We start from the raw sequence: 27,342 nt of genomic DNA on the forward strand, positions 1-27,342 counted from the left end.
GGAGGCGGGGCACATGGAACATTGAGATGTGATGGGTATCCACAATATTGGCGTGTGACACTGGAAGTACAGCAGGAAGACATATGGCTGAACTTCCAGCACGTTAAGCACCACATCGGGATATAGGGCTTTACATCACACTGGTAGACCATCACCTTGACCTTCTCGGGCAATGTATAACCATCAAAGGCCAAGATGAAGGCACTGGTGGCAACCTGATTATCCTTTGGACCCCGGTGGACACGCTGGACGAAATGTACACCTCGCTGCTCTAAATTGGCGCGCAGCTCATAGTCGGACTACGAAAGAAGGTCTCTGTGAAATATGATACCCTGGACCATATTTAAGCTCTTATGGGACATGATGGTTACAGAAACATCCCCCAGCTTGTCACAAGTGACTGGGCAGAGAAAGCTGTTTTGATCAAGACTGACCCAGGTCTCATTTTGGACAAGCCCTCCGCCACCCCGAACTTGTCTTCTAAATGCTCAACAAAAAACTGTGGCTTCATTGTCATGAAAGATTCCCCATCAGCTCTCCAACATACAAGGTAGTGGGCGAACAAGATCTGCTGCCATCCTTAGCCTGACATTCCTCCCATGGTGTGGCCAGGGAGAGGAACAATTTGAGGTTGTACTTCTGTGCGTTAAATTGAGCTCATGATCGCTTAGAGACTGCTGGTATTTCACCATCAGCAAGAGATGATGAACTACACTTCATCACGTGTCATCTGCCCTGATGTCACCCACTCCGACCAGGGGCCTCTCCATGGGTACCACCTAGCTGCAGTAAAGGCAACCTGGCACAATGGACATTGCCGGGAGTCCCGATGCCCCAGGGGGACGGGTATCTAGACCTTGGCATACGTGGAGAGTTAATGGCACAGGCATCAGTTGAGCGATCCTTATGTGGTCAGGGGGCTACAACCAACATGATACATGGTGGCCCTACCACAACAAACTGGCTACCGTGCTGGATATCAGGTGCAAAGAAGTCCATGGTCATCATCAATGCAGAAATCGACACAGCGTAGTGCATGGTGGAAAACGCACCAAGGAAGGTGTCCTCGCCCAAGAGATGGAGAATGCGCAGACTGCAATGCAACGACAAGAAAGTGGGCTAAAGATCTCAATGCACGATGGACACGATGCACCATTCCCCAATTGTCTCGCTCTTCGGGAAAAATTTGAAGTATGGAGGTCAAACCCTACAGGGGACCATCACATAAAGGCCGAAACGTGTGAAACTCCTTTTAGTCGCCTCGTATGACAGGCAGGAATACCTCGGACCTATTCTAAAACCCGGACCCGCAGGGGGGACCGGTAGTATAACCAATTATGATGTCAATAAAATAGAAAGAAACTTCCACATGGGAAAAATATATTAAAAACAAAGATTCCAAGACTTACCAAGCGGGAAAGCGCCGGCAGACAGGCACAATGAACAAAACACACAAACACACACACAGAATTACTAGCTTTCGCAACTGATGGTTGCTTCTTCAGGAAAGAGGGAAGGAGAGGGAAAGACGAAAGGATGTGGGTTTTAAGGGAGAGGGTAAGGAGTCATTCCAATCCCGGGAGCGGAAAGACTTCCCTTAGGGGGAATATGGATGGATGTGTGTGTGTGTGTGTGTGTGCGAGTGTACACCTGTCCTTTTTTCCCCCTAAGGGAAGTCTTTCCGCTCCCGGGATTGGAACGACTCCTTACCCTCTCCCTTAAAACCCACATCCTTTCGTCTTTCCCTCTCCTTCCCTCTTTCCTGAAGAAGCAACCATTGGTTGCGAAAGCTAGTAATTCTGTGTGTGTGTTTGTGTGTTTTGTTCATTGTGCCTGTCTGCCGGCGCTTTCCTGCTTGGTAAGTCTTGGAATCTTTGTTTTCAATTATGATGTCACTTTTATGGCGCTCGATGAGACAATTTCTCAGTTCTTACCGGGAAACATTTTGTCAAATAGTGAAACTGAAGGGCATGACAGCGAAAATTCCTTTGATTACTGGCTCTCAACATTGCGAACGCAAGAACAGGTAACAGTTCGTAAAAACAATGTAAATACTAGTGAGTTGCACAACTGACACAAATAACGCAACAAATAACACAACAGTTTACAAAACAACAGGAACTTCAGGAAAGTGTAACATATCTTAAAGGGTATGACACAGCAGTTCACAAAACATCAGGAAAGTATACGACAACAGTTTACACAGCAAGATCAGGCATTTAACGATTTCAAGAATAGTATTAGTCAACAGTTCAGTGAGATGAGAAAAACTATACACACTTCATTATCTGACGAACTATCTGGGAAGTTGACAGAGCCAGGCAAACAACTAAAACAAGAAATAATTAGCAACATATCCCGCAATATAAATATGTTAACGCAGAGTATCATCCGTAGACGATAAACATGTGCAACTTGCAGATGAGTTACAAAACCTTAGTGAAGCATATTCCAAAATTCAGGAGACACTATCCCAGTGAAAAATGTGATGGACGTACTCAGCGAGCTGCAAGACGTGTGCAAAAACTTACCTACAGAAGTACAAAATTTAAGTCTGAGTGTGGACCAGTTAAGTTTCGAGTCAAAATTTGCCAAAAAACAAAGGGATATGTGCAGATGTAAAGGAAATAACTGAAAAAGCTGAAGCCGGGATGCTGGATAAGGGCAGCACCCTTGCTGAAAAGATAGTGCCAGAGTGCAAGATTTATGCAGATACAGTAGAAGCAGCTCTAAAAGAGAAAAAAAGTCAATTTCTAGCTACAATAGATTCAGGTTTGAAGGAAGCAGAGGAAAGGTTAGGAGGCAGTATTCCTAAAACTGCTGACATTCCAAAACAATTGACAGAAAACAAACCCATGTTTTTAGAGAAGTTAGATACTTTCACTGCTTACCCACAATACGTGGCTGGCCCATCGAAGAAAAACAGCAACAGTTGCAGAATGCAACAACAGTTGCCAGCAGCTGTACCTGTCGACCAAGTGCAGTTGCCATGTGCTAGGTCACAAACGAACATATACACGCCTGTCACTGACAGTGCGGCATGTTTGTCAACATTACTTGCAGACGAGGGATTACTTAGGCATCGACAATTTCCGGTATTTACCTCTGAAGGGAAAACAACAAACCCTGTTGTCTGGAGCATTTTGAAATGTTTTACCTTGTACCTGGACCGAAGTCCAAAAAATTAGATTTGTTATTGGATACACACAGGGTGATGTTCTGCTATGGGCTACGGACATGGCAGAACATTGCCACTACTATAAAAAGTTTGAGAGAGGTCTTTTTATATCTATAGTGGTCTGAGACCATACAAGAGAGGCTCAGATGTTACGTGTTCAACCCAAATCCATTAAATAGCAAACATGGAAGCTTAAGGGGCTATTTCAAAAAATATTTGAATAAAACCAGATACTGGTATCTCAAGTAGAAATTCTGAAAATCTTAAAGAGCTGTCTACCTGCCCAGGAATAACTCCTTCACATTCCGGAACACGACACCAAATAGTTTCTACCTGTACTGGACTCAATAGGTTTGATATATGAAGAGAGACCAGTGCAACCCAAGCCTGTTAATGTGCAGATAGCGCCATTGGGATTCACGGACTAACAAGTGAACAACGTATTCATAGTACAACACGGATGGCAATCCACACAGACCTATGGTAATGGTACGGTAATTGCAATGGCAAAAGCAAAAGCAGTAAATTCAAGGGTGGATGTAAAAGAAATGGGCAAAAATTTGACAAAAACTACTAAATGGGCAAGTAGCATTCCGCCAGCCTGTACAATATGTACAGACACAAGCTACCGGCAATAATCAGCCGACTGCTTTGCAAATACATGACAATACCAGACAGTCAAATAATCCACAGACAGTGGGATTTGGCCGGCAAAGTAATGCACATATGCCAAATAACATGCAAAGGCAAAGAGAATCTGAGTTGAGAGCCTCACAGGATACTAACTGGCGTAATCAAACACCAACAGTCCATATAGTAGAAGTTACGCCTAACCCAGAGACCAACGCCACCATGACGTGCTGTGACCTGGGAGGAGAGTGGGGGCATGAGCTTCATCAACACTTGCTTCATCAGGTATGATCAAGGTAGTGAAATAAAAGATGACCTGTATCAAAGTAATGAGGATACTCAGGAAAACTTGACAGAGGACAAGATACAAGTTACTATTAAATCCAAAATATTTACCTTAGACGTACCCATTGTGCTTGATACGGGTACTATGACTAATTTGATATCAAAGGGATTCTTTCAAGAACTGAAGAAACGTGGGCGTATACCCAGACTACCGGTGCAAAATTGCAAGGTACAAACTGCAACTGGCCAGAAATTGAAAGGAGTCAAAATACAAGCTTTAATTCCTGTCCAATAAGGGCTGTTTTCTCTATAACACAATTTTTTGATTAGTACAGAAATTAATAGTTGACTGTTCAATTGATATGGATACATTTAGGACAGTCCAAGGACAAATTGACATTGGCAAGGGTCAAAGTCATTTCACAGTAAATAACCAATTATTTGCAGCAGACCTAATCAGGAGAAGTACTGACAGACATAAAAATTGAAGTTACTCATGATTTTGAGGTTCAATTGGTGAATCCCATGGTCATATTTATCAGCACATACAACAACGAACAGTTGGCAGCACATACAACAACGAACAGTTGGCAGCAGAAGAGGTAAACGTCGACATAATAAACATGAAGGTAAGTGAATCAAAATGCTTGTCTCAAGAACAGCAAGAGGAACTTAGGGACCTGATACTTGCTCGTATATGTGTATCTGAAAAAAGACTATGTTTCATTAAGAATTTTGTGTACAAAATGGAAGTTTATCCTCACGAAACTTTTTGTTCTACTTCATAAACCTGTACCATAGACACGGAGGGAAACAGTAAGAAAAGATATTAACAGGATGCTTGAATGAGGTGCAATGTAACCACCATTTTCCCTTTATTGTAGTCGTATATGGCTGTGAGTAGGCCAGATGGCACGATGAGCTTGGTCCTTGACACATGTAACATTAATAAGATCTTTGTATCAGTAAAAACATGTCCAGACAATTTAGAGGAACAGCTTATGAAATTACATTATGCTAAATTTATTACTATAATCGATCTCTGGTCCTCTTATTGGCAAATAAAACTACAAAACAAGTCAGAAATATACTGCCTTTGTATGTGGGGGCAGGAGCTTCAAATTTCAAGTATTACCATTTGGATTGAACATAAAGTGCAGGTGTATTTATCTCTGCTCTGGACAAAGTGCTAGGACCCGAACTTTTCAGTAAGGTAACAGTATCTGTGAAGGAGCTTTTAGTTGCCACACCAACTTGGGTAGAAGACTTAAGCTTAGTTGAACAAGTATTGAACCACTATTCCGAACATGGAGTTATAGCAAATCTCAAGAAATCTTAATTTTGTACAAGAAAAGGTAAAATTTTTAGCACTCACAATCTCTTCAGAAGGCATACTGCCATATCCTACAAAACTTGATGCCATTAGGAATTGTCCTTTTCCTCAAAACAAGAGGCAGTTAAAGGCATACTTAGGCCTAGTCTCATTTTTTCCAGGAAATTTACCCCTAATCAACTTATGAACAGTGATGCTTTACTCAATCTTCTCTGTGATGTAAACCTGTATAAACGTATATTTCAGAAACACACTTTTAAATCTTATACTTCCATTATGTGCACAGGCTTCTAGAATGCAAATGGCAAAGGAATTCAGTGTAGAGGTTGCCAAATATATTGTCATTTGAGCAGAGCACTTTATTGTGGCCATCATCTCGATTCATCCTGAGAGAAAAAGCCAGAAATTATTACGCAAAGATTCTAAGATTCTTTGTTGATTACCAAATTTTAATGGATACTCTTAGACAAGAAGATTCAGCTCAATGTCCATCATCAGAGTTCAAACCATGAATCTGTTGAGTAATACATGAATTGTCTTCGTAAAAAAGGCAATACTTTCACATAAACGAAAGCCACTTATTAGGAACTTGAATATATATCAAAATTTTAATTTAAACTATATTTTAAATTTATTTCATAAATATTTCAACTTTACAAAGATATTAAAACAAATGTGAGTAAAGAACATTGTTCATTTACTGAAACTTAACACTGATGAATAGGTACTAACGCGTGTATAGTGACAGTGAATCATAATACCTAAAAAATTAAAACCAAAATAACAAATTATGGAATAGTGAAATATCTATGACAGATTTTAATCCACACAATAAAATTTTTCTCACAATAAATAATGAGAATTAAGTCTTATTTACATATCACATAACATTATTTATTTTTTACACAGAAAACACTATAAAATTACAAAGTACGGCAATTTTATGTATGGGATATACTCTCTCTGTACAAATTTCAAATAATATTTTTATTTTTTATACATCTGAAAATAATTCTGTTAAAAAAATAATCACATTCACACCACTTATAAATTATGTACTTGATTTTGTGTGAAAAAATAAAACTAATTTTTGGTTCCCAGTTAAATATGTCAAAATTAATGCTTTTTAATGATAAAGTGTTGTGTTATCGTGGCTTTTGATTATGTCATACGTCAAATCTGTCATAAAAACACATCTCTGAGCAACACTGAATGCATGATTTCTTACAACAGTTCCATCAGAACTTGAGTCATTAATGAGGTTTAGAATTTTTTTTTAAATGTGTTGTTGTACTTAAAACTTTATTTTTTCATGGGTGTTAACTACTTTGATAGTAAAACCTTCACATAATGAACAATTTTGTAATTGAAAATCCACATGATTTTTATGTGGCATTCACTGTGTCCTAAGAAGTGAAGTACCTAGACGAAACCACAATTTTGCAAGAAATGTGTAAATGAAAACTCACTATACTTCTAACTGATAGGATAACAGTACTAACAGAAAACAGAATGTAATAAGTGTTGGTAGAGCACAACTGTCGAATATATAACATTAACTATTACTAATGATAATGTGTAGGGCGGGATGAAGAGTTCTGGTCTCCCAATCTCATAACTTTTATCAAAATGCAGAAACTTACACTGTTTTATGTACAATTCTTATTATAAAAATTCATAATGGGCAATGCATGCCATCTGAGAATGCTGACTATGGAATGCTTGTGGATTCATAGTTTGGAGACTACATTTCTCATGGCCTATTATAAGTTCTTGATTTTCTTTGACTCCTCCTCATTTTATTTGCATCTTCAGGATTCCGATTATTGTTTTTATTGACTGGTTGCTTTTGCGTTTCACATGCTTTTCGTTTTGCACCATCTGGAGGGTCAACTTCTTGCTCCTCTTCCATTTGTATATTGGTTGGCTCAGCTTCCTTTTGTGCTTTTTTCATCTCAGTGTGAGCTTCCTTTAGAACGTCCACCGTCTTCTCAAAAACTCTGCAATTTTGAAACCACAGAAGATAACATAAATACTAAGTTGCTTTGCTCAAAGAGAACCTAGTGTTTAGTGGTTTACATGTAAGAAACAATAAGTGATACTCTTAGTTTATGAGCATGGTAATAGTTTGGAAGTCTCTTATTTATTAACACATAAGATGGACTAAAAACAACTTGTCTGGTAGATGTAGTTGGTAGTGATCAAAGAAAACACAACACTGTCTAGTAGATGCAGTTAGTAGTGACCTAAGAAGTCAGTAGGCATCAAGAACAGTCTATTTTAATTTTCCTACTCGCATCAATCACCTATTTAAACATCTTCTTAGAGTTCTCGTTTTATCAGAGTCACGATGGCTTTGAAGCCAGTGTAAAGGAAACTGTGTAAGCCATGGTTTGTGTCACAAAAAAAGATAAGAAACAAAATGTCAACCAAAGGAACACTTATGCAATAAACAAGAGCCTTAGGCTCCTCATCCTGCCAGAAATGATTTCTGTAAGATTAGTGTCGTATCTCTTTCAGGACATGAGACAAGTAGCTCTAACAACATCATGGCAGAAGTTTTGCAGCCCAAAAAGGAAAATTGTGAATTTAATCTAATGTATACTTTACTGCTAACTTGTTTGAAAACAGAACATTGAGCTGACTCAAAGATGCAACTACAATATGAATCTATTAGCACACCACATCACTGAAATACTTTGAAAGCCTCTGATTTATTGATGAGTAAGATGCACTAAATACAATGTTACCTGGTAGCCAAAATTCGAAGTGACCAAAGAAGTCAACAGCTTTCAAAATCAGTCTGTTTGACCTTAGATACTCTCATCAGCCATCCAGTCAAGCGTCTTCTTAGACTTATTGGTTAAACAAAGTCACAATCGCTATGAGTCCAATGAAAAGAAAACTGTGTAAAACAAGTTTTGTGTTATAAAAAGAAGATAAGAAACAAAATGTGAACCAAACGAACTATTATGCTTTCCGCGGGATCCTCAGGCTGCTCATTCTGGCAGAAGAGATGACTGTAAGAGTAGTGCTCTCTCTCTCTCTCTCTCTCTCTCTCTCTCTCTCTCTCTCTACAAGAATGAAGTAGGCTTTAACAACATCAAGGTGACAGTTTTGCTGTCAACCAAAACTATACTGGAGCTTTGTATGAAAACATAAAATGGTAAGTAGACTCTGAATCAAACAGCAGACCATAAACAAATACTTCTTGGCTGTACAAAATTTTGGAATTCAACCACCACTGACTATAATGAGTAGGTCTTTTTTGCACAATTTTGCTCTCAAACCTCAGGATATTTATTATAAGCAGAAACTTGCAATGAAGTACTTACAACTCATTTTACAAAAATTCAAAATGCGCAATGAATTCCTTCAAGGGAAGGAACACGTTTCCGGTGTTTCACATTATTTTTGTTTCACACTAACTGGAGACTCAAGTTCTCACTCGTCTTCCATTTGTATATAAGTTCCATAGTCTTCTCGACAGGTTCACAATTTAAAAATACACAAGGTAACAGAAATACTAGGTTGTTGTGCTAGAAGGGAACAGAGTGTTTAGTGCTTTACAGCAACGAAAAGTTTTACCTTAGTTTATGATCACTCATATAGTTTGAAAGCCTCTTATTTATTAACATGCGAGATGCACTAAACACAATGTCACCTGACGCCTTAAGTTGGTAGCGACCAAGGTCGCTACCAAGCCTTCGAAAGGTCAATCTATATGATATTAGCTACTCTCATCAACCACCTAGTCAAGTGTCTCCTTAGACATCTTTGTTTAACAAAGCCATAATGGCTCTGAACACAATGACAAGAAAACTGTATAAACCATGTTTTGTGTTGCAAAAAGAAAATAACAAACAAAATGTGAACCAAAGGATCTGTTACACCATCAGCAGCTGTTATGCCATCTGCCAATTCTTACAGAAGAGATGTCTATAACACTAGTGCCATCCTCTCCCCCCCTCCTCCACCTTCTCTTCTCACTCTCTCTCTGCACAAGAAAGAAGAAGTGGCTTTAACAACTTCAATTTGATAGTCAGGCAACAGAAATTTTAAATTAAAGCTCAAGTATATAAACACTATTGCCAAAATGTATGAAAACAGACCACAGTAAGTTGACTCAGAGATACAACTGCAATAGGAATCAATAGAAAACTAGATAACAATACTTATTGGCAGTAGCAATTGAATTGTCAATTATTGAAATCAAATTAGTGAAAATGTTCAGTTTTCATTTTTTCATTGAATACTACATTTAAGTCTATAGCCAATCATTTGGAATTAAAATGAGACGTGTCACGGTACTTGAAATGATAGATATGGGTTGCATTTAACGCTGTTTGTTGTTGACACCAAATATATCACTGAATTCTTTTGTTTCAACAAATATTGCTCATACCCACACTGAAACTGTTTATATGCACTACTACACTCTGTTGATAAATTTGCCCCCTTTCCTTTATTGTGGCACAAACAGTCATTGTTAGTGTTGACTGTCTTTCATTTGAATGGCAGCTGAAATATAACTATGGCTCCAAAAAAGAAGAATAGCAGTGCAGAATATAACAGAAATAAGTTAAAGACAGCGCATACTAAATTACTACATATCAAAATTACAAAGAAAATTATGTTCCTGGGAAAGCAGTCACAGAATTATACAGGTAAATTTAATCTTACTTGGAACAATAGCATGAAAATGTGAGAGATGTACATAGCTATAATATTGGTTTTTATCTGCAACACGAGTCCTTTATTAACAATTTTGTTTCAACTGCAGACTGAAAAATTTATGGTTATGTTGACGTAAATCATCAAAATGATATTTTGGCAAAATTTCTCTGTCGTCGCCCTACCAGAGATGCCCAGGACTTACACCTGCAGCAGCTTACTGAAGCAAAGGAAGTAAATAAGAGGCATCCTCGGAAATTTGATCCAGAATGTGGTGACAAGAGTAGATATGCAATGTTTCTTTACCATGTAAAGCACAGAAGTGAAAGAAAACAGATTTGCAAGAAATTTTTCTCAGATGTACGTCCAGTGACGAAATTGTGTCTGTTTCGTACCTGTATATTAATAAAGTGAATGTCAGCTGTTGATAAAAGTGGGAAAAATCTGAACAATAAAAACACACCAGATTAGACCATTGCACAAATTCATGAGCAATATAATATCTTTCCCCACAAAAACTCACATTATTCACAAAAGAAGGTAACATATTTAAACTCTGAATTAAACATATGGATCATGCACATGTTCAATGAGAAATATGCAGATTGTAGAGTATGATGTTTATCATTATTATTGGGACAACTTTAATTACTCCATGTCTGTTGTAAATGTCAAGAGATCGAATTCAAATTTAAAAGGACACATTTAAATAAAACAGCCAAGCTTGCCGCCAGAGTGAAATTAACTTTCCTTAAGTACCATAGTTCTAAATTTTACAATTCACTTCGGGATGCTAACAAAAGATGCCAATCTAATGATTATGTGGGAGCAATAGTTTTTGATTTTATGCAAAACTTGCCACGTCTGCATACCCAAATCCAACAGATAGTCTCCCTGTGTCAACTGTGGGTGTACTGTTCCAGCACACATAATATGATAACCCAGGACATTCTACCGTGTACTTGTATCAACAGAGTTTAGCAAAGAAAGTTGCTAACAAAGTAATGCCTATATATTTTATTGCATAATAAATGATCTCAGTAAAAATATAGCCAAAATACTACAAATATAGCCAAACTACATTTGTACTACAAACATGTAATTGCAATATAAGAGGAAAATAAAAACTCATGATCACATTTAAACCCCTCATGAATGCATGGAACTAACAGCAAACATAAAAGGAATGTGACTGTAAAATTAATTAATTGACAGGAAATACTAGGTTTTGACGACTGGTGGCTCAAATATGTTAGAAAAAATGCTGATTCTTATAAGATAAGAGAATGGAATAATAAAAAAAAATCTTGTTTGCTCCCAGTACCTTCAAAAATATACACTGCCAGAAAAAAATTGAAACACTGAACAATAATTAATGTAGAACAATGGACTTTCAGGAATACATTTGTGTAGGTAACATATTTAAGTGATTAAACTGCAAGATCACAGATTAATGCAAGTGCAAGATAACCTATTATAAATGTGAAACACTGGTACGTTTATAACCGGTGTAAGCGCCAGAATGTTTGATGCAAGTATGCAAACGCACATACATTGTTTTGTACAGGTGCTGGATGTCAGTTTATGAGACGAAGTTCCATGCATGTTGTACTTGGTCAGCCAATAACGCTATTTGTGGATGATGGTGGTGTTGTACAATGACATCCACTATGCACTCAATTGGAGACAGATCTGGTGACTGAGCAGGTCAAGGAAACATGTTGATACTCTGTACAGCATGTTGGATTACACCAGTGGTATGTGGATGCACGTTACCCTTTTGGGAAAAACCCTGGAATGTCAGTACAACAGGTCAAATCACCAGAGTGATGTACAAATTTGCACTCTGGGACAAGCACGAGACTGCTCCTGCTGTCACATGAAATCACACTTCAGACCATAGCTCCAAGTGCAGGTGCAGGTCCAGTGTCCAGTATGCACTGGTTGACTGCAGGTCCTCAAACATCCTTTTCCTAACCAACATATGACCATCACTGGTTCCAAGGCAGCAGAACCAGCTTTCATCAGAAAATACAACACCCTGCCCTCCAATGAGCTCTCACTTGACACCAATGACATTGAAAATGGTGGTGGTTTGGGGTTAGAAGAATGCACACTATAGCACATCTGGCATGGAGCTGTTCTGGTTGTAACAAATTTGTAACAATTCATTGTCTCACTGTAGTGCCAAATGCTGCTCAAACTGCTGTTGCAAATGCACTATGATGTGCCAGAGCCCCATGTCAAACACGATGGTCATCCCCCTTGGCAGTGTGACATGTTGCATGGTCATCCAGAGCCCAGTCTTCTTGCGATCGTACATTCGTGTGACCACCACTGACAGTAAACATGTACAACAGCTATATTTTTGACAAGTCTTTCTGCAATATCACACAACCTCATTCAAACTCAGTGAAGTGTTGACAGTGGCGTGTTTATTGCCTTAAATACACTCTTGACTAACATCAACTCACCACATCCTTCTCAAAGGTAACTAACACTCATGACCGTTATGGTGTGTATTTAATGCAAATGTGATTTGCATCCTCATAACAGTGCTACTTGTGTCAGTCTTATGTGACTAATGTGAAATCTGAATAGACATCATGTTTCAGATGTCTACGTCATACAATTCCTTCTTTGTGTTGCGAATTTTTTTCTGTCATTGTATAGTACAAACCGTTCTATCTGTATAATACCTGGAGAAATGAGAGTTGGATGGGCTACTGTATGTTGATGATTAGCATGGCATACATTCTGTTTAAGAAAAAGGCACATGCCCATCATACCAGGATTAATGGACAGTATCCCAATGGCCTACCCAATTTACCAAATACCTATTTCCACAATGAAGATGGAAGATGTAAAAAAGTCGTTGAAAATGTGCCTGCTGCAGTGAGATCACTCCATGAGGAATTGCTTTCGGCCAGCAGTGGCTAAGTCATAGCTAAAGCACAGTTAATTACTATTGTTGTTAAAAGTACTTTATGCTGTTTTGTTACATCATGCTGGTATATTTTTAAGTGTTTGTACAATTAAATCACAAAAAAGTATTTGTACTGGAACTTACTGGCAGATTAAAACTGTGTGCCAGACCGAGACTCGAACTCAGGACCTTTGCCATTCGCGGGCAAGTGCTCTACCATCTGAGCTACCCAAGCACAAGTCACGACCCGTCCTCACAGCTTTACTTCTGCCAGTACCTCGTCTCCTACTTTCCAAACTTTACAGAAGCGAAGTTTGCAAAACTAGCACTTCTTTCTTTCAGGAGTGTTAGTTCTGCAAGGTTCGCAGGAGAGATTCTGTAAAGTTTGGAAAGTAGGAGACGAGGTACTGGCAGAAGTAAAGCTGTGAGGACGGGTCGTGAGTTGTGCTTGGGTAGCTCAGATGGTAGAGCACTTGCCCGCGAAAGGCAAAGGTCCCAAGTTCGAGTCTCAGTCCAGCACACAGTTTTAATCTGCCAGGAAGTTTCATATCAGTGCACAATCCGCTGCAGAGCGAAAATCTCATTCTGGAAGTATTTGTATTGTTTGTCAGTTGTTGAAACCAAATATGTCAATAAACTTTGAAAACATTAAAAATCAAAACGATGTACACTAAACTACTTCTCATTGAATATGGCAACCAACAATTCTCACCTTCTTTTACGAGTGCTCGATTTTCTGCCACTATGGCTAGTTCCATTTGCATCTTCAGGTGTTTTACTGACTGGTGGATTTGGTGTTTCACATTCATTTTGCTTCACACTATCTGGTGGCTCCACTTCTTGTTCATCTTCTGTTTGTCTTTTTCCTGGCTCAGCTTCCTTTCGTGGGTTTGTAATATCAGTGATAGTTTGCTTTATGACTTCCACCTTCTTCTTCAAAACACTAAAATTTTAAATATATACAAAATAACATAAAAACTAAGTAGCTTTTACAGTATTTAGGGAGCTTACACTGAAGAAAGAACAAGTGTCACTTTCAGTTAATGATTATTGAAATAAATGGAAACTAGCGACTGGTCCCAATATCACACATACAGCACTAAGTACCTATGGCTAAAGGGATTCACTCGCATATTGGTAATAGAAGGTACACACAAACTTTCTTTGTCAATCAGTCAATATATCAGTGAAAATTCTATCAAAATCCTTACAGCTGTTTCTGAGATGTGTTTTTACATACAGATAGAAAAATGCAGTGGTGGCTTTCTTACTTCATAGTTCAGCCAATTTGCACAAAATATTTATAAATTATACACCAATGCCTTCTTTGTGAATGTTTATCTATTAGGAAAACCATGTCAAAATCTAAAAGGTTAGCCTTCACATATGGACAGAAAAATGTGGCAGGGAATTTTTTAAAGTTAGTGAAACCCCTATTTTACTTTTTTGTGTGGTCCATACATAAAAAATGCGATACTGAGGAAAATGCAGGATGGAAGTAAAACTTTAAAACTCCAAAATATGAGCAAGAACATATGTAATTGGCACATAAGATAAAAAATCGTAATCCTCTCCAATAAATTGTACGTATAAAAACTGCATAAGTGAAGCAAATTAAATGTACAATACAATGTTTATACAATAATTTGTGGTAATGAATTTCATCAGTTCTTAAAATTCACAGATTTGTAACAGCAAGTAAAAGTGCGTCAAAAAACTGAAACAGGTATCTCGGTACAAGGTAATCGAGTTCTTTTCTGACATGCTACGACCACAAATTATATGACAAATCGCACGTCTTTGAGAGATCTTTATTTGGGACCACCCGGAAAAAAAGCAAAAATTGATGAACATGTTGAATTTAACTGAAAATTGTGAAGTATGATGAAAGACATCGGAATCTAACATATGGGGAAGGGGTTTCCTTGTGTAGCCAATGGCAGCACAACATACTCTGGTGACGTGAGGACCCTGAACTCTAGTATATTGCTTGTAAACTTTTCCTTGTTCATCGTGGTGAGTGGTCAAAGGGACTGAGTACGCTTCATGCTAGTTTTTGCGGGTAAGTCTTTCCGCTCCCGGGATTGGAATGACTCCTTACCCTCTCCCTTAAAACCCACATCCTTTCGTCTTTCCCTCTCCTTCCCTCTTTCCTGAAGAAGCAACCGTCGGTTGCGAAAGCTAGAAATTCCGTGTGTGTGTTTGTGTGTGTTATTTATTGTGCCTGTCTACCGGCGCTCTCCTGCTTGGTAAGTCTTGGAATCTTTGTTTTTAATATATATATATAGAGGGAAAAATATATCTAAAAACAAAGATGACGTGACTTACCAAACGAAAGCGCTGGCAGGTTGATAGACTCACAAACAAACACAAACATACACACAAAATTCAAGCTTTTGCAACCAACGGTTGCTTCATCAGGAAAGAGGAAAGGAGAGGGAAAGACGAAAGGATGTGGATTTTAAGGGAGAGGGTAAGGAGTCATTCCAATACCGTGAGCGGAAAGACTTACCATAGGGGGAAAAAAGGACAGGTACACACGCACGCGCGCGCGCCCACACACACACACACACACACACACACACACACACACACACACACACACACACACACACATCCATCCGCACATACACAGGCACAAGCAGGAATTTGTAAACACAAAGTGTTTGGGCAGAGATGTCAGTCGAGGCAGAAGTACAGAGGCAAAGATGTTGTTGAATGACAGGTGAGGTATGAGTGGCGGCAACTTGAAATTAGCGGAGGTTGAGGCCTGGCGCATAATGAGAAGAGAGGATATACTGAAGGGCAAGTTCCCATCTCCGGAGTTCTGACAGGTTGGTATTAGTGGGAAGTATCCAGATAACCTGGACGGTGTAACACTGTGCCAAGATGTGCTGGCCGTGCACCAAGGCATGTTTAGCCACAGAGTGATCCTCATAACCAACAAACACTGTCTGCCTGTGTCCATTCATGCGAATGGACAGTTTGTTGCTGGTCATTCCCATATAGAAAGCTTCACAGTGTAGGCAGGTCAGTTGGTAAATCACGTGGGTGCTTTCACACGTGGCTCTGCCTTTGATCGTGTACACCTTCCGGGTTACCGGACTGGAGCAGGTGGAGGTGGGAGGGTGCATGGGACAGGTTTTACACCGGGGGCAGTTACAAGGGTAGGAGCCAGAGGGTAGGGAAGGTGGTTTGGGGATTTCATAGGGATAAACTAAGAGGTTACGAAAGTTAGGTGGACGGTGGAAAGGCACTCTTGGTGGAGCGCGAAGGATTTCATGAAGGATGGATGTCATTTCAGGGCAGGATTTGAGGAAGTCATATCCCTGCTGGAGAACCACATTCAGGGTCTGATCCAGTCCCGGATTAGATTAGATTAATACTTGTTCCATAGATCATGAATACGACACTTCGTAATGATGTGGAACGTGTCAGCTTAATGAAAGATGTCTGTACAAGATATTACATTACACAAAATATTGCATGACACTAATGTTTAAGTTAGTTTTTTTTCCCTCCCTTAATGTATATCTAAAAATTCAGCCAATGAGTAGAAGGAGTTGTCATATAGAAATTCTTTTAATTTATTTTTAAATTTGGTTGACTATCTGTCAGGCTTTTGATGCCGTTTGGTAGGTGACCAAAGACTTTTGTGGCAGCATAATTCACCCCTTTCTGTGCCAAAGTCAGATTTAACCCTGCATAGTGAAGATCATCCTTTCTCCTGGTGTTATAGCTATGCACACTGCTATTACTTTTGAACTGGGTTGGATTATTAACAACAAATTTCATAAGTGAATATATATACTGTGAGGTTACTGTGAGGATCCCTAGATCCTTAAATAGATGTCTGCAGGATGACCGTGGGTGGGCTCCAGCAATTATTCTGATTACACGTTTTTGAGCAATGAATACTTTTCTACTCAATGATGAATTACCCCAGAATGTGATACCATACAAAAGCATGGGCATAGTGAGCTAATTTACTAAGATTCTTATCACCATAATTTGCAATAACCCTAATAGCATACGTAGCTGAACTCAAGACGTTTTAGTAGACCATCAATGCGTTGCTTCCAGTTCAACCTCTCATCAATGGACACACCTAAAAATTTTGAAAATTCCACCTTAGCTACAGACTTCTGTTCAAAGTCTATATTTATTACTGGAGTTGCGCCATTTACTGTGCGGAACCATATATACTGTGTTTTATCAAAATTTGAAGAGAGTCCGTTTGCTGAGAACCACTTAATAATTTTGTGAAAAACATCATTTACAATTACATCACTTAGTTCTTGGTTTTCGGATGTTATTACTATACTTGTATCATTGGCAAAAAGAACTAACTTTGCATCTTCATCAATATGGAATGGTAAGTCATTAATGTATATCAAGAACAGTAAAGGACCTAGGACCGAACCCTGTGGGACCCCGTATTTGATAGCCCCCCAGTTTGAGGAATCAGCTGTTGTTTTAACATTACATGAACCACTTATTTCAACTTTCTGCATTCTTCCAGTTAAGTATGAATTAAACCATTTGTGCACTGCCCCCCTCAAACCATAATGATTTAGCTTATCTAAAAGAATTCCATGATTTACACAATCAAACGCCTTTCAGAGATCACAAAAAATACCAATGGGTGATGCCCGGTTATTCAGAGCATTTAATATTTGATCAGTGAAAGCGTATATAGCATTTTCTGATGAAAAGCCTTTCTGAAAACCAAACTGACATTTCGTTAGTACTTTATTTTTACAAATATGGGAGGCTACTCTTGAATACATTACTTTCTCAAAAATTTTTGATAGAGCTGTCAGAAGAGAGATTGGGTGATAGTTGTTGACATCCGACGTATCCCCCTTTTTATGCAATGGTTTTACAATGGCATATTTCAGTCTATCGGGAAAACACCCTGCTCCAAAGAGCTATTACATACGTGGCTGAGAATCCTACTTATCTGTGGGGAACAAGCTTTAAGTATCGTGCTGGAAATGCCATCAATTCCGTAAGAGCTTTTACTTTTCAGTGAGTTTATTATTTTACTGATTTCAGAGGGAGAGGTTGGTGGAAATACAGTTGTTTCAAACTGCACAGGTATGGCCTCTTCTATTAGAAGTATCCTGTCACAGGTATGGCCTTGTATTAGAAGTATCCTGTCACAAGTGGGGCACTTGAATTTTGTAGCAAATGTTGAATACAAGAGTTTTATCCTTCTGCTGTCCTGTGCTATATGAACCACCAGAGTTTGGCTAGTGCTGTACATGATATGAGCTTATTTCAATACCATTGTTATGCATGTGTCTTTTTGGTACAGTTATCATGTCTGACAAAATGCGAAATAAAAGCACTGGACCCAGGATTCAGGATCCAGACACATCAAGAAAGAAAGCCAGACAAGGAAATGGACATTTGTGACAGTTCAGTAAGAGCAAACAATTCGGGTATAATGCTGAGTGCTCTGCTTGCTGGAAACTAGCTCCACACGTGAAGTCTCAACTGACAAGTTATTGTAATCAGACTATAATAATTGTTGTTTTTTAAGCATTTAAGACATATTGGGCAGTTAATAATGAGAGCGAAAGTTTGACGTAATGATGTGTGGAAGGATGAATGAGTACAGATGGGCAAGAAACCAATGTAGAATAACCGTAAAGCCTCTGAACTTTGCAGTTCAAGCTATGTAATGTTAAGAAGGAAACAGTAAATAATATATGTTTTTGCCATGCAAGGGAAGTCTTTTGTTGTAGACCGGTCACAGGAGATACCCAGGGCTGAGTTTTCCATAAGTTGGTAGCCATGTAGTACCGTGGCTATTTTTTGGGCACTGTTGAGAAAATAGCAGCTCTGCTAAGCCTGTGTTGAAAGCAATGGACAGATGACGGGTGATGAGTAACTGCCATGCTGATTTCATCAACAGGCCTGTTTCCCCACCAGAAGATGGGCCAGGTTCCGCCCTGTGATCCTGGTGACATAGCAGAAGTGCAGCACAGCTGTGGGCTGGCCTGGGTGTTACTATAACATTTATCTACGTAGGTGTTGATTCATACATGGTTAGAAGCATTGCATCAGTGTAACATATGTCCTACTAACCCACATAAATACTCATTGGTTTTAGCAGTGATACGAGCAGTCTGGCAGCACCCACTACAATGCGAGGGCCATGCCAGTGATAACCAGGTTATGGATCAAAAAGCAGGCAATGCCGTTCTGGTCCGACACGTCTACCAGACCAGATCCCAGAAGCAATAAGGAACCCACTGAGTGTGAGGTTAAACTTCGATCTCTAGTAAGGCTTATTTGAAAGTGTTGTGTTAACAATTATGACAGGAATAACATTAACTGCTAGTAATTCACCATCTGTATCAGGAGGGTGACAGAAAATAAGCATCAACGAGGTGCAGAGATCAACCTTCTATGGGAAGTATGAATTACACTTCACAAAATGGACATTGTCAGTATTCAAGAAATGTTCAAAACAAACCATTAATTTGCACCACAAACACTGAATGAAAAATGGCATACCAAGTGATCACAATGGTTCGGTCTATCAAGATTGAAGGTGGACTCCTTGGGAGTTAAAAACTGTGCAGGACATTCAGCTAGCTATACACTCTTTCAGAATGCATATCAAATCATACTGATGTAACAGGGTGATGCGAACTGATGGGATGTGATGGCATGCAACTGAAAGCGAAAAAGTCTGTCGAGGAGCTTATCATGAAACTGGGTACCCTTTAAGGTGCAGTTGCAGATAGTGTGATAAACTATAGGCACATAAAAAACTATAGGCACACAAAAAAATCCAGAATCTGAATTTGTCTAGTGGTTTCAGGTTGTGAGAACTGTGATGTCACACACTTTTCAGGAGGGATAGTTTGCTCTAAAGGAGTATGATTTTTATACACAGACTAGGAATCAAGCAAAAGCAATTTATTTAGCCAGCTATTCCCCAACAGCAGTGATCACACCACACTTGTAATTCTCTTGTGTCATTTTCCCGCTCTTGCTTGCTGTGATGTAAATATTCCCTACTGATCTTGCAAGATTACGCACACGCAAAAGAATCATAGGGGGCAAAGCACAATGAACTTCTCGTCGCAGCACAATAAATAACTTTCCAGCCAATTTACCATCCAGATTAGTAATTGGCATAATTGTCTATGAACGTGTTAAGGCACAGATGTTAGTTGATCTCAATACAACTATGTTGGTACCTTTAATTTCCAGGGTTCCTTTCATATGCATTTCCCCTTCAAATCCTGACTGGTTGGAGATGAAAACAAACTCTTTACTGAACAATGGAGTAAGTTTGTTTATATCATGTATATATATTTTTGGGCCAGTTCCACAGTTTTTTGTACATCGTCAAACTGACGCTTTATTTGAAATTTCATTATTTTAGGTCTATCATTCCTGTAGCACTATTTGAAGTTATGCAACCACCCACTGACTCCCTTGGAATCGCAGTAATCTATGTCACATGTAACTTAATGTGCATAACTTAGTAGGTCACTATCATGTACATCCTATAAATTACCTTGAGCATGCTTGAAATGCACAAACACTAGTTTTGTAACAAGTGCACCTTGTTCTGTCTTGAATATCCGTGGTTTATCTTATGTACTACGAGGTCATATTGCTGTGGACTTATTCGAAATCTGTTCATAAATGTTTTTTACTATGCTGTGGATGATCTTCCATGTACATAATTATGTTTACTACCCACTCCTAGGACAATGATTGTCTTGAACTATGTTTCACCAGAGACAGGATTTCTGGCTTCCTACCTGAGGAGGATGATGAATGACATGGCTCACCACCTGTATCAGTATCACTTTCATTTGTTAAGCACATGTCGTAATCTTTGTACTCCTCATGTAAATTTTCCGCACAGTCAAGTGTATACAACACCACACATTCCACTAACTCATCTTGCAGAAACGATAATATTTCATTTGCCACTTCTTTCTCGCACTGAGAAATTCCTCGGGCTTTTTTCTGGCAAAATGTCAACTGCAGCAACTATTGTTGTAGATATAACACAATGTTTGATTTGTTTATCGTTGCCATTGCTCAGCTCTTTATCAACATCACTAGCACTGTTATGAGTTACTTGTCGACTAAACAGTTCAACTAAGCCCTGTAGCCTCATGCTGTGCTCACCATTGGATACCTCCAGTTTCACCCCTGTTGCCATTAGCAGCCAATATTGTGATTGTATGGTAGACAATATATGAAGCATATAAACCTCTTGACTTTTTATGACATTGCACTCAAGGGCTTCCTTTAAGTCCATTACCTGGGAACTACTGCTTTGCGATGGGTAAGCCATTTCCTGGCTCTTTTATAGCGGCAGCTGAACTTCTGTCTAGCAGACCAGTGGTTCATCTCCAGGGAGATGTGGCTGCCCGCATATTAACACAGGGTAACTGCTCCAGCATCTGTCATTATTCCCCACCGTGTCGATCTCTTCTTCCAGATCATGGCTGTCGCCATAAGAATTCTAGAAGTCATACCAACTGTCACTTACCGCTTGATGCCACATGGGACACTAATTGCTAAATGGGCAAAACAGAGGTGTAACACACCAATGCAGTACCTAAATATAAATTTTTTCCTGCCTTATTAACAATGTACATTTAAATGAAGCGTATAAATATGTGGAGTAAATGATGTATATATGTTTTAGTAATTTCCTGTGTGCAAATACCAATGAAAGAGAATGTAAAGAATTGTAGGTAGGTTCACTGACCAATCCAGGGAATATTGTTATGCAAACCAAAGTGATTAATGTTATTGTCTTACTGACTATCTGCAACTCAGCATGTATATGGTGAGTAGCAAATTCTCATTTCATAATACTGTTACATCCCATCCTAGATTTTCTATTGATTGATTATCAAATTGAGTAATAGCTTAAATGAAAGTGAACAAAGAAGTCCCTTTGAGAGCTGATTATTGACAAATAATTTGACAAAGCAGTACAGTTAACAATATTTCATGTTCACACAATTTTGTGTGAGAAATAATTCATGCAACAAAAAGTTGGTTTTTTGATTTGGTAAAGCTATATATTTAACAATATTTCATATTCAGACAATTTTGTAAGAGAAATAATTTACGTATCAATAAGCCACCATAGCAAACTCCATAATCGTAACAAAAACCAGTTATCATTGTAGAATAGTACATTTAAATACTAAAATAATTCTTTTCAAAACGTTTTCCTTTTGCAAAACAGTATAACAGCAGAAACATCACAGTGAGAAAAGCAGTAGTATATAGATCTAATAATAAATTTCATGAAGTGGTTGCAAGTTAGCTTTTGCCCATGACTGAAATTTTTCTGGGTGATCATTGCGTTTTGATAATGAATGCAAGACTGTGTCTTTGCAACTGTCCACAATTGACAACTTGCTACAATAGTAATGTGATTTAATTTGAAAGTCAAGAGTACTAACTGATTTTGCTCACATTCAGTGAGATGTCGATCGTTCATTTACACTAATTTCCAAACAGAATCAGAATTAATTCACCAAAATTTCACTAGCTAAATTCATATTATTTTCCACATTTTTTTATTTCTCTCAATCGTTGTGGTGCAAAGTAAACTGCACAATAGCGATCAAGTTATGACAGCAGACGACTTCTTCCAGGTAATTCTGTCACTTTGGACTTGAAGCCGTATCCCAAACTAAAATCGAACCATTATCAACACAGTAATTTTTTAATTAGTCCTCCACCCAGAGAGAAAGGAGTGTGTTATACAGTCAGCATCACTAGGCATGGATGTCACAGCCAGCTGTGCGCTCTGCAGCCAGCTTCTGCAGCTGTCAGCAAGGCCTCTAAGTGGCATTCCATAGCATCACAGCTGTATGAATGTTGTAGCAAAATACTGCTGTTATTTCATTCACTGCTATAAGGCTGTGCTCCAAAGCAGTGAACGTCTGTGTTCTAGCACAAGTTGAATGAAAATGTTTTATGCTCCAGCTGTGTTATCCTAGCTGCCACCACCACAATCTCCATCCTCTGCTGCAACTCAACCTCTACAACATATTGATGCCTCACCATCAGGACATTACAACTCTGTTGCTGTCTTGTATGAAAACTATACAAACTGGACATGACTGATTGACTCAGATACATAATTACAATGAAAACATCATAACAAACTACCTACATACTAGTTGGTTGTACACAACTGCAGGATTACCATAACTGATAATGAGTATTTTGAAGTCAAACCTCATAACCTTTAGTATCAAGCAGAGACTTACACTACGTTACTTTGAATTTATTTTCTGAAAATTCAAAATATGCAACGAGTGCCTTACAAAGATGTAAACTACAGAATGCTTTCTAATGAATAATATGGCAACCAATATTTCTCACCGTCTTTTACGAGTACTCGATTTTCTTTCATTACTGCTGGTTCTATTTGCATCTCCAGGTGTTTTATTGGCTGAAGCCTTTGGTGTTTCACATTCATCTGGAGACTCAATTTCTCCCTCTTCCATTTGTATATTTGTTGGTTCAGCAGCCTGCTCAACTTCCTTTTGTGCATTTGTCATCTCCTTTTCCTTCAGACCTTCCACTGTCTCCTCAAAAACTCTGCATTTTAAAAGAACACAAGATAATACAAATACTACATTGTTTTGCAAAAGGAGAATATAGTGTTAGGTGTTATTACACATAAGAAAGAGGATGTGACACTTAGTTAACAATCACTAACAGAATTAGATATACCCTTACTTATTAGCCTGTAAGATGCTCTAAGCACAATGTCGTCTCGTAGCTGAAGTTTGTAGTACTAAAGAAGTGATAGCCATCAATGCGAGTCTGTTTCTACAGATTCTATCTAATCCCATAAACAACCTAGTCAAGTGTCTTCTCAGACATATTGGTTTAACAATGTCACTGGGCTGTAAACCCAGTGCAAAGAGAGCTGTCAACCATGTTTTATGTTACAAAAAGAAGGTAACAAATAAAATGTGAACCAAAGTACTGTTACGCCATCAGCAGAATCCTTGAGCTGCTCATTCTGCGAGAAAAGATGGCTATGACAATAGTGTCCCCTCCCCAACCTCTCTCTGTGTGTAAATAGAATCTGATGTATGTAAACCCTATTACTGAATTGTATGGCACTGTAAGTTGTGTCAGAGGTTCAACTAGATTATGAATCTAATAGCACACTAAAAAACAAATACTTCTTGGCAATAAGAAATTTGGAAAATAACGAGTAGGGACTACACTTCAGAATGAGATTTTCACTCTGCAGCAGAGTGTGCACTGATATGAAACTTTCTGGCAGATTAAAACTGTGGGCTGGACCGAGACTCGAACTCAGGACCTTTGCCTTTCGCGGGCAAGTGTTCTACCATCTGAACTACCCAAGCACAACTCACGCCCCGTCCTCACAGGTTTACTTCTGGCAGTAACTTGTCTCCTACTTTCCAAACTTTACAGAAGATCTCCTGCGAACCTTACAGAACCAGCACTCCTTTCTTTCAGGAGTGCTAGTTCTGCAAGGTTCACTTCTGTAAATTTTGGAAAGTAGGAGAAGGGGTACTGACAGAAGTAAAGCTGTGAGGATGGGGCCTGAGTCGTACTTGGGTAGCACAGATGGTAGAGCACTTGCCCGCAAAAGGCAAAGGTCCCGAGTTCGAGTCTCGGTCCAGCACACAGTTTTAATCTGCCAGAAAGTTTCAGGAACTACGGTGACTTATTTTTTGAACAATTTTTGCTCCCAAACCTCACCACTTACATTGAAGTATGTACAGTCCATGTCCTGAAAATTCAAAAGGAGCAATGAGTTCCTTCAAAGGATGTAATTTACAGAAAGGGATGAAACGAATAATATGGAAACCAACAATTCTCACCGTCTTTTACGAGAGCTCGATTTTCTTCTACTACTGCTAGTTTCATTTGTATCATCAGGTGTTTTACTGACTGGTGGATCTGATATTTCACATTCCTTTTGTTCCACACTATCTTGCGGTTCGCCTTGTACTTTGTCCTCCACCTGCCTATTTCTTGGCTCGGCTTCCTTTTTTCGAGGATCTGTAGTCTCAGTGCTCGTTTGCTTTATGACTTCCACTGTCTTCTTCAGAACACTGAAATTGCAAATATATGCAAGATAACATACAAATTAAGTGGTTTTTCCAGAAGACCACAGTATATAGTGAGCTTACATCTAAGATAGAATAAGTGTCACTTTTGGTTAATGATCACTGAATAGCTGGAAACTAGCAATTTGTCTCGGTATCGCACAGATAGCACTAAGTACCTATAGTCAGAGGACTTGTCTGACATATCAGTAATAGAATACACACACAAACTTTCCTCATCAATCAGTTTATCTATTAGTGAAAATCCTATTAAAATTCTTGCCTGTTGCTCTTGAGCTTTGTCTTTACATACAGACAAAAACACATAATGTTGGCTTTAATTCATCCTAATTAGCCAGCTGCACAAAATATTTAGGAATTACACACCACATATTGCATTGTGACAGTTTATCTGTTAGTGGAAACTGTATTAAATTCCCTATAGCAGTACATGAAATTAGATTTCGCATAACAGACAGAAAAATGTGGCAGTGGTTTTCAATTTAGTTATGTGTACGCACATGAAACTGCAGCTCTATTTTTGCTAGAAGATTAGAAATACAAATTTAAAAGGTTGTCATGCTATGTGCCTGAAGACAAAGCCTTAGTGTGCTGAAACTGACTGACTGACTGAGAAAACAAAATGGAGTGATGGGAGAGCTTTTTGTATGGATTGTTTGCTTTTGCAAAAGCTTCAACTCTATTTTTTCAGAATGACCTTTCCTTGCTTTCTTCCTTTCGTTGTATTTAAGCTTCCAACAAATGACTGCTTATGTTGAGAAGCAGTAGCATTTTCCCACCACTGAACAGAATGCTTCTCCAATTTAAGGTGTTTGTTAACATTATTTTTCTTTTCACCCCAATTCGATAATTACAAAATCAGCAGATTATTGATTTCAACCTTTTGTGGCCATTCACATTTGTCCAACCCATACTTTACAACACTAAGAATATAGCCACCAGAGTATTTTGTGTAGAAGTAGAACCAAAGATAGATCTATTCGCACATTAAGGAAGGACTTTCAACAAGGTCAAAAGATGTTGACAGGTTGTGTTTTCTTGTCGTTATAATGCAGAATGAGGACACTACAAATTAGCAGTCAGTTGCTATGGTAAATAAACGAGAATTATGACCAGCCAAGGAGAAAGTAATAGGGATTATCAATCCCTCAGGCACTGTGTGTGTTGTGTTCAAACTCCTTGAGGACCAGGATTAGTCTTTTCACTCACTTGAAATTAAGAAAGGAAAGCACCCAGTACTGGCTACTGCGAAGTTGCTTGTATAGATTAGCAGAGTACAGTGGACCTCGCCACACTCACTGCACCACTGTGAGAAGTAATTTATGTAACAACAAGTTAGTTTCTTCGACTTTTTAGTTAAGTGCTCATTAGTGACAAATACACTGAAGATCCAAACAAACTGGTACACATGCCTAATATCGTATAAGGCCCCCGCGAGCACGTAGCAGTGCTGCAACACAACATGGCATGGACTCGACTAATGTTTGAAGTAGTGCTGGAGGGAATTAACACCACAAATCATGCAAGTCTCTCCATAAATCAATAAGAGTATGAATCTCTTCTGAACAGCACATTGTGAGGCACCCCAGATATGCTCAATAATGTTCATGTCTGGGGAGTTTAGTGGCCAGCGGAAACGTTTAAACTCAGAGGAGTGTTCCTGGAGTGACTCTGTAGCAATTCTATCCTGCTGGAATTGCCCAAGACCATCAGAATGCAGAATGGACACGAATGGATGCAGGTGAACAGACAGGATGCTTTCGTATGTGTCACCTGTGACAGTTGTATCTAGACGTATCAGGGGTCCCATATCAACCCAACTGCACACACCCCACACCATTACAGAGCCTCCACCAGCTTGAACAGTCCCCTGCTGACATGCGAGGTTCGCGGATTCAGGAAGCTGTCTCTGTACCCACACAAGTCCATCTGCTCAATACAATCTGAAACAAGACTCATCCGACCAGGCAACATGTTTCAAGTCATCAACAGTCCAATGTCGGTACTGACCGGCCCAGGTAAGGCATAAAGCTTTATGTCATGCAGTCATCAAGGGTATACAAGTGGTCCTTCAGTTCCGAAACCCTATACTAATGATGTTTTGTTGAATGGTTCACACGCTGACACTTGTTGGAGGTCAATCACTGAAATCTGCAGCAGTCTGTGGAAGGATTGCACTTCT

General features: G+C 38.9%; 1 protein-coding gene across 8 annotated transcripts in view; it reads right to left on the minus strand.

Moving 5' to 3' along the window:
- Positions 1–5,839: 5,839 nt before the first annotated feature.
- Positions 5,840–27,342, minus strand: part of LOC126267401 (condensin-2 complex subunit G2-like) — a 266,223-nt gene continuing 244,720 nt past the window's right edge. For 3 of the 8 annotated variants that reach the window (XM_049972609.1, XM_049972615.1, XM_049972610.1), the window contains 4 exons: positions 24,912–25,145; positions 23,425–23,643; positions 13,739–13,969; positions 5,863–7,426 (listed from right to left, as the gene is read on the minus strand). In XM_049972609.1, the coding sequence (XP_049828566.1) occupies positions 7,180–7,426; positions 13,739–13,969; positions 23,425–23,643; positions 24,912–25,145 (931 nt within the window). In that variant the 3' untranslated portion in view covers positions 5,863–7,179. Of the gene's footprint in view, positions 7,427–13,738; positions 13,970–23,424; positions 23,644–24,911; positions 25,146–27,342 lie in introns of all 8 variants that reach the window. The other 5 variants (XM_049972613.1, XM_049972614.1, XM_049972616.1 and 2 more) reach the window with 5 other exon arrangements.

Source organism: Schistocerca gregaria, chromosome 4 (genome assembly GCF_023897955.1).
Source record: "Schistocerca gregaria isolate iqSchGreg1 chromosome 4, iqSchGreg1.2, whole genome shotgun sequence".
In the NCBI taxonomy this organism is placed as follows: Eukaryota; Metazoa; Arthropoda; class Insecta; order Orthoptera; family Acrididae; genus Schistocerca; species Schistocerca gregaria.